The 16,805-nt window shown below is 37.0% G+C and overlaps 1 protein-coding gene across 3 annotated transcripts in view; it reads right to left on the minus strand.

The window, feature by feature from the left end:
- Positions 1 to 16,805, minus strand: part of HHIP (hedgehog interacting protein) — a 79,173-nt gene that overhangs the window by 60,237 nt on the left and 2,131 nt on the right. For all 3 annotated transcript variants that reach the window (XM_075090477.1, XM_075090476.1, XM_075090475.1), the window contains exons 2-4: positions 11,095 to 11,290; positions 3,764 to 3,920; positions 2,794 to 2,995 (exon numbers count right to left, since the gene is read on the minus strand). In XM_075090477.1, the coding sequence (XP_074946578.1) occupies positions 2,794 to 2,995; positions 3,764 to 3,920; positions 11,095 to 11,290 (555 nt within the window). The remainder of the gene's footprint in view (positions 1 to 2,793; positions 2,996 to 3,763; positions 3,921 to 11,094; positions 11,291 to 16,805) is intronic.

Genomic DNA, 16,805 nt, shown 5'->3' on the forward strand with positions numbered 1-16,805 from the left:
TGTTATTGTTGTTATTATATTATTATTATTATTATTATATTACTATTACTATTATTTACTGGATACAACATGTATCTATAAAAGCTTGAAAAAATATTTTTATCATTGTCATTAGAGTTAAGTATTTGTTTGTATTTCAGATACAGACAAAAATTTAACAGAAACTGCTATTTTCAGACACGGGTATAAAAGAGAAAATTTTTACACTTCTTTTTGGTGAAAAAGAATTGTTTGCCTTTTCTTGCTACCATTGCTCCAAGGCTGGAACAGAGGTGAACAGCTTTTGTTCACTTCAATTAAAAGTCTCTATGTTAATTCAAGAATAACATTTTGTGGATGATATTATACAGGAAATTACTAGATATTTGGGTTAACATCTATGAATCTGTGTAAATGAACAGAAGACTCAAAAAAGGCAACACGTTACCTTGGCAAAACACTTCACTGGAACATATGGGCCTTATTTTGATCAGGGACGACTAAAAATTCATTGATTTCATTTTACTTTTTCACTTACACCACTATATGAAAAGAATCAGGCACATCGAGCAAAATGTATACATACAAATTCATCTACCTGACACTACAAGCAATTCTTGAGTAAGCACAGAGGACACATTCAGCAGTTCTCACACACAGCATGTGAATGCAGTGTTTTAGATAGTTTTTTAATTGGCTGTACACTACCTGCACTTCCTGCTGGAAAATTATCTATCCACATAGTATTCTCCATTCCTGATTTCTAATTTTAAAGTGTGTAACAGGTAAGTAAAATCAAATACCCTTCAGGTACTCTATTTTAATGGAATAATTGCTACCATTGTCACAGTGATCTTGCATCCTTGTAGGTAAACAACCATGGACAATGATTATAGGAATCAGACTGCAGGGGATAACCATAAAAACGTTTAAGAACCCTTATTTTAAAACTACCATTTGGATTATGTGGGTTTTGTTTTATTATATTTATTTATTATTTTATATAATGTACTCATTCCTCAAATTCCTTCCCCTTTCTATTTAAGAGCTGGAGTATTGCTTCTAGGCACATGCCCTTTCTCCTTACCTGTAAAGTACATAAAGCGTCTGTTCTTGCCAGCCTGCATTAAACACTGCAATACAATTATCCTCAGTCACTGGACTGTTATCTCAGGGAATTGAATTAGACTTTCTAGCTTAGAGAACATCAAATTATTTACACAAAATGTTATAGCTGAAACAGATCCAGGTTAGAGTATTATATGATGGTTAGGCTAGTAGACTAAAAAGATCAGGTCACTGATTTAAAACAGAACTAGAAGTTGAATCTGAATCTAAGGGTAGCTGTTGAGAGTCTTATCAAGCAGGCTATTGCGTATTCAGAAGCGTGGAAGACGTTTTCCATTTAGCCTTGTCTCTAAGTTCCAGCTGTCAAAGTTTCCTCAAGGAAGGTTTGTTTGGGACCGATAGCAGTTCTTTGGAAAGTTTCAGTGTCAATTTTTCACAAGTACAAACTATCAGAATTTTTGGTTAAGAAATACAAAACAGCCTTAAATTGATGTTCAAAAATACCCCCGATAAGTCCCTTCTGTTTTGGTATCTTGAACATGATGGTTACCTACAGAGGCAGAAAGGGAAGTGTTCAGGAAATCTCAGAATCATATAAATTGGTTCTTTTCCTGAAAAAGGTGTAATATATTTAATTTCTCTCCCTCTTTCAACACAAACCAAAAAACTCTGAAATTTCCTCTCAGAAAAGACTACCTTAAATTGGCTTACTGGCCTTATAGCTGAAACATAAAATGATTAGTTAGCATGTGCTATTCATTTTAAATCAATATAGTTTGTCACAATTATTATTTAAGATTACCCTGTCAAGAGAATGTCAATATATTTTTCATCCATGAAGACTTTATGATATATAGTCCTGACTGTTCTAGGCAAAATCTGATTACAATTTAAATTTGCTTTATATAGCTGTGTTTTACTCGCATTACCAATCTGAAATGTGACAAGAAATCAACATGGAACAATACTTCTGACGTTTCAAAGTAAAATATTCCCCACTAGACTTATGAGTTTTCCACCAGTACTTACCCCATACCTAGATGTAACTTCTTACCACCACCCTCCAATGTATTCCCATCAGTGCCCATTCACCATTCACCCCCGACCATGAAAGTCTTCCCAAAAAACACGGTGAAAGCTGTTGCACCAACCCGCCCACATGTCTGAATTTAGAGGGTCGGTCACTTTTTATGTGCATCTCAAGGATATGCCATTTTAAAGCAGCCTCCCACCAAGGGCAGCTTGTGCCACATTAGAGGTTGAGCCAAGAGGGAGCGAGCAGCACTGCCCCTCTCCCGGGGGTCCCTGAGCACTCCCGGGCCCCCTCCTGTGTCTGGCTCCTGGGGCATCACTGAGCACCCGCAGGTCAGGGGAGGCCCTGAGCCAAACTTGCTCCCACTGGAATCACAGCAACACTCGGCTGAATTCGGTGGGATGGAAGCGAGCCCAAAGGATGAAAATCCAAAGATAATGCTGTGGGATGTTGGTGTTGGATAGTTTCTTCTGAATGTAAAGTGAGGAAAAAATGAAGGGAAATAGAAAAATGTGATGACAGTTATAAGATGCTATGTTTTCCCTTCCCGAAACAAGGAAGTTTTCACTTCTTTGCCAGACAGAACTATAGTGTCTGTTGTCATTACTCTTTTATTATATAAATTAAAGTAATTTCTGAAAAAAATGTTTCTTCCCTTGTTCCCCATAGACAGGCTAAAGTATAAACGGGTAGAGATAAGTATAAAATCCAACCTTTATTCCACTTTGAACAAGCTTGTGTATATCCAAAAAAGGTTCCTTGAGTATGTCTCCTTCAGGACTGAAAATCTTCACATATCCTTCTTTCTCAAGAATAAAGAGGCGATGGGATCCATCCCCACAATGTACTGCTCCAACAGGCTGCCTTAGTCCACTCACAACCTCCTGAATACAGAAGCAGTTGTGCTTGTGTTTTCTAAAAAAATAAAAAAAAAAAAAGTGAGAAATTTCTTCTTTCTCCTAACCATGACAAAACAATGTCCCTAAAAGATAAAATGTTTGTTCTGCAGTGGTATTAAAAACACAGTTATACAGTCCAGAAAAAAATACTTCCTGGAATGCACGCAAGGAGATAATCCTGAAAATAAATTTGAATTTCGTTTGAGCAAAATTTGGTTTGTGTACAAGAAAGAGAAAATGAATTCATCTTAGATCTGAAATGTAGAGGAATAGGAGAGAAAAAAATTGATAAAAAAAGAGAACAAATGATAAATACAGAATTTCTACTGTACAATAAACACAGTAAATTCCAGCAATTTCACAAAATTTGGCTTCTCAGACCCACTTAAATATAATGTTTTATGGTGGGACAATCTAATGTAGTTATTTTCACAAAGAAAAAATACATGATGAAATAAATGAAAAGTCAAAAAATAAATATTTTACTAATAAGCTTATTGTAGTTTTTTAGTAATATTCAGGTAGAAATTACTTTCTAGAACTATGTATGATCCACAGAGTGGATCAAACCAGGATTCTAACACCTTTCCAGCAACTCAAATGGTACTGAAATATTGAAGCTAATGTAACTTTCTCTTTTGACACACACTAGCAGCAGCAAAAGAAAGTAACATCTGGAAAACACAGCTGCTGAGCATGAGCACACAGTGAGCTGTTTCCCTGTGGAAACCACAGGCTTTGCTAGGGTTTTTTTTCAGATTAAACAGCATTTATCTTTATGAACCTGCTGATCTCTTCCTCTTTGTCATATTCTTCCATGTGGTCCAGGGAGTTAGAAGCTGGCCCTCGCACTTGTTTTCTTGGAAAATCTGGAAAGCATACACCACCATCTTTTCTTGCATAGTAAAAGCAAAACTCATCAGCTGTAGTTTGGAGAAAACCTTAAAAATGCAAAAGAGCATACAAATATTTAGTGTGCAGTCATGTCTGCAGTTTTGTGCCATCAAACTAATATTTAAATAGATTATATATCGAGTGGAAAAAGAAGTCATTTTAAACAAAGTGCTATCTGCAAAAAAAGGCCTGCTCTAAATAAATACAATCCGAGTATTACCTTTTATGGTTTAATTATCTGTATTTGTATGAAACCTTATTTTCAGTGTGCTTAAATAAAAATACCAATTCATTCAAAATGACACTACAGGTACTCTTTAAAATATTAAGAGACACAGTTCAGAGGTGAGGCTGCGATATACTTTTCCCTGATTTTAACCCTGTTAATGAAGTGTAGCATCTGCTGTAAAATAGCTTGAGCAGCTTTCATTTAACTTTATTTCTTTTAAGTGGCTTGTAAAAATTTCAGGAAAGACTTTGGTAAAAGACGTGCAGTAAAGGCTTTGTGGAATGCTGGCAGCAAAGGACATTAGTCGGAGAGGTGAATAATTAGTTGCCTCACAAAGCAAGAAGTACTGCTGAAAACTGCACCGTGTTGACGTGCAGTTGGCCTCTGGTTGACTCCCAGCATTAGAGTGGGTGAACACAGTGTTCCATCGGGAGGTCTGCTTCCTCAGCCCCCGTCCCCTGAAAAGGAGGATATGCCTCATGCTGCATTGGAGCTGGCTTTAAGCTGGCTTGGATGAAAGGTGGTCTTCAGGTTTCAGGTTAAAATGGGAAGACGCAGGGAAACAAGAAGTTGGTAAAATGAGAGCCTTTAAGGAAAACCCTTGCCACTGCTGATATTACACAATGTTTAATGACAGCAAAGGTATCTATTTCTGTCCACAAACCTACCTCTAGCAATTTCTAACCGATTTTTAATCACTGGTATTAAATCTAAGAAGGTAGAATTTGGCTAGTTATGTACGTACTGTTTTAATAAAACATTGTTAAGGTAATATGTCTTAAGTTACCTTCATTCCCCTTTGCATTATTGGCATACTGTGTTAGGATGTACTACGGTCCAGGCCATAACTCATAGGATACACAGTATTAGCACTTAATTGGAATTAGAGGCCTAATTTATGCATGGCTTTACCACTTGTGAATAATGCAGTAATCCATAGATCTTGGCCATAAAACCTCTGGCTTACAACATACAATAAGAGCTGATCAGGGACAGCTGTGTTTCATTGGAAAATGCCAATTTCTTAAAAGCAAAGCTTTTTCAGGAACATTATCAGTTTTGACAAAATTTTAGTTATGTTTCTGGTCCAAACTAAAACTTCTGGTCTAAATGGAAAAGAGAGAAACAGACAGCAAACCTCGTATCACTATACTCCAATGTTTTGTAATTAGAGTGTTTCATTAGGAAGAGGAATATTCAGGTCAATGCCCCTCATCTGTCAGGCAAGAGTTTGACCCTAAGTCTCCCATTTCCCAAGTAAATGTCCTAACGACGACTTTATTAGCTATCCTGGGGTGGTCTCTCTGTGGCTTTCTTCATGGAAAATTTCGAAAGAGTTCAATTTCTTCCGTATGTGGAATAGGAAAATTTTTTAGATCCCAGAATTTTTGTGGAGTGGAAAGCCTTTCCCACCCAACTATACTTCTTTTCATATGCATCTTCCTTCAAAAATATTGGAAAAATAACATGACAAAGCCTGCCTTTGGTTTCTGTAAAATACTATCTGGAAACACATGGTAGTGTGTTGTGGTGTAAAAGTTTAATTGCCATGATTTGGAGCTTCAGTAAATATCATCTCTGAGGACCTGGTTTTAATTTATAGTAGTTATTTGGAGAAAATGGGAGATATAATTTCAAGTGGAACAACTGAAGAGGAACTCCGATATAATCACGGAGTAGTATTCCAAGGCTTGTAGATACAGTGCCAAAATCAAAGGTAATCTAAAATCTTGCTGTTAAATTATTTGACTTAAGAATAAATACACGAATTTGTCTTTAACAAATTATTTCTCTAGGCACAGTGGGTCATTCAAGAAAATGCAATAGCAAATTAGAGGTGTACAATTTCTAAGAATTTCTAGAATTTTCCGAGTATATCATCTACTATTTACTGAAGATAAACTACTCTTGGTTTGAATGTTATCTTTAGTCAGAAAAACTGAGAGCATATTATGATCATATACATATACATTACTCGGTACGCGTTCATTTCAAATAACAATCAGATGCAAACTCCCTTGACTACTGCCTAATGCAATCCCTTTTCTCATATGCAAGACTAATCCCATTTCCTTATGAAATATTTTATCATGCCCTTAGGTACATGTTGCACTGCAGTTGCGTTTTGCTATTTAGCAAACCCATCAGCAGGTTCTACCAAAGGATAAGGCTTATGTTCCATTTTCCTTAGAAATGCTCGTGAAGTGTGGGGTTTGAATTAACTATGAACATCAGTCAGTAAACTGGTAAAATGCTGCGTTACTGGAAGGAGTGTAACCTCTGTAAATACAGTGTCACCTGTGTATTAGGGATGGAATTTTGTTCTATAAAAAGCCCAGTAATTTACAAAAAAACAATACGCTTGTGTTCTATATGCTAGATTCAACATACTGACAGTTAGAAGAACATTTGTTTCTACTCTCCTATCTGTGTGTACCATTTAATGTTTTCTTTCTCATACTTAGACTGTAAGGTCTTTAGTGTAGAGTTTGCCATTGTGCTCAGTGTTTGTACAGTGCCCAGAAGAACGGTCCCTGACAAGTGCCCCAAAGCACTAGAATTGTTTGGAGAAAAAAAAAAAACGACCATTTTGCTCAGGCTGAGTTTATTCAAATTCAGCTCTGTCACTGTCCTCTGTGAGAACTATGCCTAATAAGGACTGCAAGATTTGGTCCTGTGTGAATTTGTGTACTTATTACTTTATTTTAAAAGACTCGTACATACCATTACAAATTTCCTACCAGCTGCGTATGTGTTGACAGAGCAGTGCCCGTGTTAACAAAGAAAACTCAAATCACAAAGGAAGATTAAACATAATGTTTAAGTATTGTACATGTCAGATTTTGCACAGGCTTGCATTTCTATGCTTTTAAAACTTTCTGTCTTGCAAACAAGAATCAAACTACAGACTTTTCACTTAAGGCAGTTACAGTGAAGGTTTTCTGTGTTTGCCTTTATAAAAAACTGTGGGAATAAGTTGCATGATTTCAAGCCTTTCCAAAGGAAAACTTCTGCTCTCAGCAGACCCTCACCTCCTCTCTCCACTCGTGTTTGCGGTCAGTTGTTCCTCACACTGTATCTTCCTTTCTGTCCTACCTTCACCAAATTCCACTCTGCTGGATTCCCTGCTTACCCATCCCCCTGCCTCTTTTCTGAAAGACAACTCAAATGTCGTGGTAGCATTTGTCCCGGTCTTTACAGCAAGTCAAGTTCCTATTCGCTCCCTTCCTTCTTTGCACTGCACACAGGATTGAATATCATCCACTCATCTGAGTAGACCCACACTGGCTTAGAGAGCATCTGGAAATCAGGCTGATCTGCTTTATTCCTGCTATGACCATAAGCATACAGTTCAGTATTGTGTGAAACAAGCATTTTCCTGGGCTTTTGTTTTTGTTTTGTTTGGTTTTTTTCTGATCTGCACTTTTGACAGCTAAATGTGAATTTGTTCTCAAAAACCACATTCTCCTCTCAGTGGTAGCTCACATCATTTGCTACTGCTTTCCAAGTGACGTGGGGCCCTCTTCTCACACCCACACATTGCACATACCTGAACGCAGGCAGTGCCAGGGTTTTATCCCCCTGATGCTCTTGTTAGCAGCAGCAAAATTATGAGCCGCTACTGTTTTTCTGCAGGTTGACTATGTTGACTGTGACTATTAGTCGACTGTGTTAGAACTTCTGGAAGCGTCGTGTGAGTTGCAGAATTTCTTAGTTTTCCAGCATTTTGGGCTGGGGTGCCCCTGTTTGGAGTTAAAAAATTTCTATCAAACATCTGTTCTGGTGATGCCTGGATTCAGATCTGGGCCTGGATCTGAATTCACCCACAGTCATCTGGAACCCATTTCTTCAAACGAAAATAATAGAGAGCATGTCGTTCAAAATCTGTCTGATGTCCCTGGATGGCAGAATGCACTGCGGCTGTGGCACAGGTGGTTTCTTAGATTATGTCACTTCCAGCGGCATGGATCAAGTTTCTGCCCATGCCTAAAGGAAGAATCAGCCATGCCTTTCTTTACTAGATATATTAATAATAAATATTAGACACTTATGACCTTGGAAAAATTAAAATTCATATTGATTGAAGATGCTTCATTAAGTCACTTAGCGCCAGTGTCTCCATCAGTAACCACTTAAACTGAGGCTTACAGTAAAGATCAGATGAGAAATAACGAGAAGAGTCATCTGGGATGAAGCAGGGAAGCTCTAATCTCATAGACGTTGTGAAACATTACACCCTGCTGTATTAACATATCCATACAATCCTAACAGCTATTGTTATTATTGTTTGAATAAAGAATCGGGTCCACTTTTTCTTTGGATATTCCTAAAGAAGTCAATGGAAGTTCTGATACAGTCATAACTGGTGGGCAAAGTGCTGTCTTCAAAAGAGTTAATCAAGGATCAACTAGAGTTTTCATCTTCGCAAAGAGACAGAACAATAAATGAATTACTGGAGCTAACTCATGACAAAAACTGATGTATAATTTCTCAGTCTTCTTGGTTACTTAATATGTACTGCTAAAATTTCAATCCCAGAAAAGATGCTTACTCTCTTAAATTGCTAATAATATTTCCCATTTGTGCAGGACTTAAGGGATAAAATTATTTTTGTAGTCAGCAATTTCCTTGAACTCCTTTGTATTGGTGTTCAGAAACAATTAGCACTCCCTAATGGAGGAAGAGTAATGATTTGACTTTTTAACAAATGCACAGTGAATCATTGTCAGAGACCTTGGGTTTGGGGGCCTGTTAATTTCCAGCTCTTTGTTTAATCCTCCAGGCTAAGTTGAAAACACAGCTTCCACATTTTCTGGTTTTTTTTCTTTCTTTTGCAATAAATATTATTATGGATATTACAGGTCTCACAAGTAAAACAGAAAACTCAAATAAGTTGTTATTTTCATTATTTATATTTTAGAATGCATAAGACTATTAAACTATATTGAAATCCTAGAGGCCATCTTCTCAAAAAGATAGACCTGAATCTTACTTAATACCTTCAGGAAATCCTAGTAGAGGTATCAACAACCACACGTACCAGTCAAGTAACCAAATTAACCCTGTTGGTGGATGTAAGTATGCACCAACTTTTTGTTAGTACAACCCACTTTCAGAACAAGTATTTAGAATGATTATTAGCATCTGATTGATGTAGGAAAAATCCTATTTTAACTGACGCTAAAGTATGTAAGCTCTTCCCTGCAAAGCACAGTGCTCTGTCCAGTGCTAAAGTTATGCTTTCATCTGGTTATCTTTCAAGGCAACCTGGGTGGTCACAAAAAGCACTTGACATCTTGATGCACTTCAGCAGTTTTACATATACACAGACTTTGTAGAAAAATAAATTTGTCATTCGTCACCACATATGTTGATCTGAGGAGTGAGGTTCCTGTAGCTATAGCTCCTGTGCTGCTCAGCCCTTTCTCATTCTATCTCCCTCCCTCCGCCTTCTCCTCCTTTCTCCCTTTTCCCTCTTTCACTTTTTCAAATTAAACAAATTGTTTCCTCAAAAAGACAAAATTTCACAAAACAACTACGAGGGACTTGCTCTGCAGAATATGCTAATTGTTTGCACTAGCTACAAACTCACGTCAGAAAAAGTCTTTGTGCTGACTTCTTATATGGGCCAAACATTTAGAATATCTAATCTGTTATCGCTGTTCAGCAGGCAGTCTTGGCAACAGTGATCTATTCTGCTTTGCTTTGGGGAATGTGATAAAGAGCAAGAAACAGCTGCTTTAAGAAAGCCTTAGAAACATCTCTTAGTTTACAAAGACAATAATAATATTTTCATATTTGAATGGTTTGAGATACATGTTAAACCACAGTAAAGAGGAAAAGTAAGTAAATTCAAAATGTTTTCTCAAGTCAATAAAAGAACACTGCAAAAAATCCCTGTGCTCTTGGGATTTCAGAGAAAACAAGTACACGCTGTACACACGCAATTAAAAAACCCTCCTCCAAATCTCATCCACTTCAATTATCCCCTTTATTCAAATGTTTATATTCTATCACAAAGCTGTGTTCATACGTCAAATATGACTACTCGCAAATACATTTTTCATAACGTTATCAACTCTTTTCCAGTCTGTGTTGCTAGTTTGAAAAAAAAAAATCGTAACCACTTTAATTATTTTCTCTTGTGTGGCATTATTTATAAGTAGTGTTTGGACAAGGAAAAAAGCATAGTTTAAAAATGAGAGTCTTAAACATATAAATAATTTACTACTGAGAATACCAAAGATGTTATTTAACATAATAGTGTATTAAGACAGTATTTCTAGAAGAGCCATCTTCTGTGGTTATTTTGTTGATATAGTTACAAGTGAGAGCACACATTTCATGACTGCCTTAGACAACACAGGTCAAATTCTGGTTTTGGTTATGTCCAGCTAACTCTACTGACTACAGCGAGGAAGTGTTAGGTTAGTTAAGAATTTGGTTGTTAACAGCATGTTGGAAGTGATTCAGAGATCATACAAGTCTATCAAATAGCTCCCTTTGATTTCAGTGGGCTTTAAACCCTGTGGAAAAAAACATCAGTTTCTAGGGTAACAAAACCAGAAAAGAACACTTTACTCATCAGCTTTTTAGGGTCAACAGCAAACAGACAGCATCCTTTATTTCTTGCATTTTAAAGCTATCTATCATTTAGAATAGCTATTTGGGTGGCCAACTGCTTGTTTACATGGTTTGAATGAACACGCTAATATTTCAGCAAAGGTAATAGTTTCAGGTGCCTCTGACAACAAACAGTCCCGTTTCATGGAGAGTTTAATAAGACGGTGGCGAGAAAGTGCTCAAATTATTTGCCTCACTACGTAAGATGCGCTGTGAAGACCCTGAGATATTCTGTCTTTGCTTGGACAGAATCCCCTGGGTATCAATAGGGAGTTTACCCAGTGAAGAGCTGGATCTAGAACCGCTCAAGCAACATCAGCATTTCAAAACAAACGTCCTTTAGCCCCATATTTTGTTATAGGATTTACCTGGTATGTGACCTCTGCAAGTATAATAGAATTCTTTACAATAGTCTTTGCACAGGTAGGGAAGAGTTAGTTCTCTTTCAGGTGTTTCCCCTTTCTCAGGTGAGCGGAATAGGTTCTGAGCGTGAGGTGAGCAGTGTGCACATTTGATTTCCTCCAGTAGCTTCGCACATTCTGTGTTGTTGGTAACAGAAAGGATCTGCAAGCCACAAAGCAGAGACACATAAACATATGACCTGTTTCCCCATCTTACACAAAAAAATATCGCATGATCTAATGTAATAAATAATCCTAGCGGAACCAATACAGTTAGTATAAATGCATCGTGTTTCATGTCACCGTTCCAGAAGTGCAAAAATTACTACTATGAAATGGCAATATGTCATCAGTACAGTTCAGAATAATAGTACTCAAGTTATTTTGTGGACTTATGCCTGCAAACTCTTAATCGCATAGGCAATCTCTGAACTAGAGGGATCAGTTATATAAGGAGGAGCTACAGCAGCAGGCCTTCTACCCACTTCCCTTACGAGAAATACTTAAAAAACCTAACTTGTAAGGGGACCTAGCCAAGTATTTAGAGACTAAAAATTAAAATTCTACCATGAAAATGCATCAGGAAAAACATATCTAAGTAGTTGTTAAATGGGTGTATCTTGGACGATACCGCAGTCCGGCTACTGAAATTGCTGTGGAGTTCGGCACGTGCTGTGGATTTTTCATGCTTTAAAGGCTGCTCTGCTTTTTGCTCTCTCTAATGCAAACTACTTGGAGTTGGGAAAAGCTGTATGCTTTCAGACATTTCTTTTTAAAAGTGAAAAAGGAGAATTTGTTCGTAACATCTTGTTTGTCTCAATAGTGAAACTGTAACTTTGTCCTGAAAAAAAGAGCATATATTATGCATAGTACTTGAAGAAGCACGAAACCACGATTGATGATGTGTTTAAGTAAACACAGGAGCCTAAGGAGCACAATGTCATCAAATCATGAAAAATAATGGAAAACAGCATAGTCGTCTTTATTAGTCTTTGAATGCAGCGCACTTTGTTAATCTATTGTTAACCACATGGATTGTTTTTTGATCATTCATCCCAATGGTGGGTAGTGGGAAATGTGTTCTTAGTTGAGAGGGACTGAATCTGATCCAATGCAAAAACAAAGTTCAGGTTCTTTCTGCTATTTGTTGAATGCAGTTATAAACAAAGACCGTGAGGCACATATATTAAGAAATATTAATGCGGTAAATATTTGTAGTCAGTAAAATTTGTAAATATTTGTAAAAAGCGCCTTTGAAAATATTGACACAGTTTTGCTATAGCTCGTATCTCTGAGTTAATTTGTAGAAGGACTTTCCAATATAACCCTTGCAACATAACATTGAGGGAATTATCTAAATTACTTTCTATAAAATAAGTTATTCAATGCATGCAGACTCTTGATGTGTTTGAGAATGCTGTCTCATAGATCGGCTCTCTTCTAGGATGCAGTACTTTGATAACAGTTCTGAACTCAACATTTTATTTGCAGGTCATAATTACATAAACCTCAAACGCTTAAGAGAAATGTACTCTCCATTGTTTTAAACAGATACATATTTAAAATATTACACAATATATGGCCTGTACAGTTACACAAAATCCTATTTAAAGGAACCTTAATTTAGAAGACAAACTCTTTCCAGGAAAATTTAGTCTTACCATACGTATATTGTCAAAGGGCCATGTGAAATGTGTAGTAAAGATTAGTGGTGTAAGTTGGACCATTGATTAGAAGAACACCGTTTGGATTCTACCCTTATTCTGGAAGAGCTGCCATTGGCTTCAAAAAGAACTCCAGATTTGCCAAGATCGCTAAATGCTTTAAATGTTCCATTCTTTAGACTAGCTGTTCTCAGACTATCCTCGCCTTCACAGCACCTGCAACTAAGTAATGTGACTAACATCTGCCACATCTGGTTTATTATCTCCTTCAGACCCTTCTAGGGAATATAATTTTCTCATCTTCTTTTGGAAAGGGTTTGTTTGGTTGTTGGTTTTTTTTTTTAAACCTCAGAGACAGTAGTCAATTAATTAATTTGCATGCATGGCAAACTGTTAACCTTAGTTTTCTTTTTGAGTTTCAGATGTTCTAGATACAGTAGATCTGGGAAAAAACACCTTGAAGACAAGAACTAGAAATATAATGTTAACTATAATAAACTATAACCAGAATACATGATAACTAAAACTTCGAACTTGACTTAATACTGCCTAGGATTGCAATCCAGGTAGTAGAGAACAGACTTGATATGCTTGCAGTAATCCACACTGCTGAGGCAATCTTCTGCATTAGCTGGACTTTCTTAAGGGATGATAGCATCCTGACCTTGGTACTTTGCAGTGCTGTGGTTCTGATGGGAAGTGCCCTGTATAATTCAGCCAAATAATTGCCTGCCAAATAGCACAAAGTCTGAAGCCAATAGGGGGTGATCGAAAGCTCTATCCTTAAATGCTTATTTTAAGAATGGTTTGTCACCAAGAAGCTGGGAGATCTCCGAAAGTAAGGATGAAATTACCTACTCTGGTGTTTCCACCAAAGGAAAGTGCATCATGACTACAGACTCTTCAAAGTACTTGCCTACATTCAGTAGTATCACCTGCTTTGCAAAAGTCTCAGATGTTCTCATCAAGGCGTTGATCTCAGGCGGTAGGCTTTCTTGTGGTAGCAGTATGATGGTGTGTTTAGAAGTACAAGTAAACATAAAGTATTACTAGGTAAATATTCAGTGTGTTTATTGAATTAACTCCACAGTGATGCAGATAGAAAACTGTACTTCTACTGGAAGACTCCAGAACACATTGTGAATGGGGCGGGGGGGGAAAGCAAAACAGGATAGCAAAGCTAATTTACTGTTTCTTGTGGAAAACGTAATTGACGTTGCCTGGTGATACAGGAGAAGTAAAGCTTGCCAACATTTTAGTCCTCAAAGTTAAGACAAAAGGATCCTAATCCCCCTGAGCAGCTGCTATCCAGGAATTAACCACAAGAATTCACCCCCTCATGTCATTTCTGGAATGAATCTTGGTCATATAATAGCAAATCGGAAGATTAAGGAATGAGAGTCAATCAATTATCTGAAAATCAAGTACAATGTTATTTAACTTTTAGACTGCTCAAGGAAAATAGAGTGGTAACATTTGCTCTGTGTGAGGTCTGACGTGTAACTCTGTCCTGCTTAGGAGATAGGACAACCGTTCTATTCTGAATTTCAGTAAATCAATAATGTATTTATCCTCGGGTATATTAAACCAGTTCTAAGCAAAAAGCTGAAATACTTATTTGAATGAAGCTTTTTCTGTTGGATTTCTACTTTGAAAACGACCTTAAAGATGACAGTGGCTTTGGTCTTTTGAAGAAATGTAAACTGATTTCCTGCTTCAATTTTTAAAGTCGTATGTGAAGCCATCAAACTGCAGTGGTTTAAACTAACTGTGCTCTGGAAAATATGTAAAACTTCCAAACATTTATTGCAACATGCCTAATAATGATTATGCCTGCTGCTGACTAATTTACAACATCTGTAAGATCATCCTTTAATCTCTAGCCACATGAAAGTAAACCGGGTAGACTAAAGGTAAGATAAATCCTGGAATGCACAGGAAAGCATAGCATACTAAATTGGTGTATCAACAAAAGGAATAGTGCAAAGAAGAAGAAACAGAAGACGACACAATAGACAGAAGTTCTTTACGTTGAATATTGTCATCTGTTTTGTGTACTCTGTCATATCTAGTTTGAGACAGGCAGTATAATTTTGATGTTAACAGAAAAAAGCCACTGAAGTAAGTCATTGCATTAAGCTGTATTTGATATACAAGCATTTATGTCTAAAAATCATATGCTTACGAGATTGTTCAGCTGTTGGGTTGAACATATGCTTCTTCTGTATTATAGTGCTGGATTATGTCATTAAAGAGTTCGGTTTCAATTTTAGAGTAATATGTAAATAGATCATTGTACTAAGGCAGCTGTTAAAGGGACCCCAAGATGAGTTATTTGTTTAGTTGGATGTGTTCAACAATAGCCTTTGTTCGTGAAAGAGCCAGAGCAAACAAATGATTGTAAAAGGGCACACTTGAAAACAATTACTTTTCACCCATTCCTTGACAGCCTTGGCTGTGAAACCATCCAAGGTAGAGAGGACTTCTTTGCCTGTCAGGCTGTAAGAAGACTTTTAGAAAAATTGATATTACAGTGTTTCACTGGGCTGTAGTAGCCCTTCATAAGCCAGGGGGTGTTGCAGAAAGCTAGAAGACAAAGAGTTAAACATCAGCAACAGGATGCAGAAAGCTTACTTGAGGCAGTGCAGCGTTGTATCTGCTCAACATGGCAGCTCCATTTTTGTTCCCAAAACCGCAGGCAATGGTAGTGTTTTCATTATAAACACAGATCAATAAATTTGGTCAAAAAGTCTCAAAGACCTGGCATCTTAACCAAGAAGCTGTTATGAAAATGTCTACTGAGCATGCTCAATTTTTTTTTTTTTTTTTAAAAGAAGCTAGCGTTCAGATGTCTCTGAACGTCATAGCCACTCCATCGTGTAGGTATATGGTGGTGTTTAAAAAAGCTGGTTGTGGAACTGTAGGAGAACACGTTTTTTTTAAAAAGTCCTTTTAGAAAATTCCATTCAAATGCATTCCATAATAGTTTGCCATGTCTTTTATGGAATGACCACCTCGTTCTGTCAAGTGTAAATGACATATATTTTGGCATTTTTTCTAAATGTTATATTGATACGATAAAGCAGATTTGTGAGTTTCATAAATGTCTGATTTTAAAACCCTGTAGAACAGTATTCCTTAAGAAGTGTAATTTATATTCAAAAAAACAGGTTCAACACCTCAGAAATAGCTACTGTAGCATATATGGTCAATTCCTCATGTTTGTATCAGGTTCTTAGTACCGTTAGTGAGAAAAAAAACAAACCAAAGGGAATTAAAAGATATCTTCAAGGAATAGTAAGACTAGAATAAACCCTTCAACTGCCTGGAGATTGAAAACTAACCAAAATTCAAGTTCCAGTTCCCTGCATTCAACCGATTACTATCAGGGTCTCCAAGCACTGAATAATCTCAGTAGCGTGTATGCCACCGAGACATTGCAAACAGGGTGAATTAAGGACATATATTCCAGTCCTTTTTCTTTTTTTCTTTTCCCCAGCTAGATCTTTCAGGTTATCTGTGTGTAGTTAGTTTATAGTTTAATTCAATTATCACACAGGAGCTTAATGACACTGTCTCTAGACAACCCGAAGAAATATATCTGCCTTGAATCTCAAACTGCTGCTGCATATGGTATGAATAAAGAGAGATCTGCAGCTGAAAACCTGCAGTAAGACAGTTCTCACTCATCTGGGAATAGAGGGGTAGGACAAATGCTCCCTCAAAAGGCATGAACATTTGGACAGAGCTGGGGACTGAAGGAGAATGATGTTCTCCAGTTTCACCCATTAGTGAACCAACTAACAAACACAATGGTGTTGTTGTTATTCTTTTGCCATAAGCAACAGGACTCTGTGTGTGGGCAGCAGTTTAGTGGGGAGGAGGATAAGTCGACCCCTTTTTGTCCTATTGATTTTTTCCTATTTGCATGACTTGAGCAAATTAAATGATGCAATATGGCTTTTTGTTACAAAACAAAGTGAGAGATACCACCCAGACACATATGTTGATTCG

Source organism: Phalacrocorax aristotelis, chromosome 4, assembly GCF_949628215.1.
Source record: "Phalacrocorax aristotelis chromosome 4, bGulAri2.1, whole genome shotgun sequence".
NCBI lineage: Eukaryota > Metazoa > Chordata > Aves > Suliformes > Phalacrocoracidae > Phalacrocorax > Phalacrocorax aristotelis.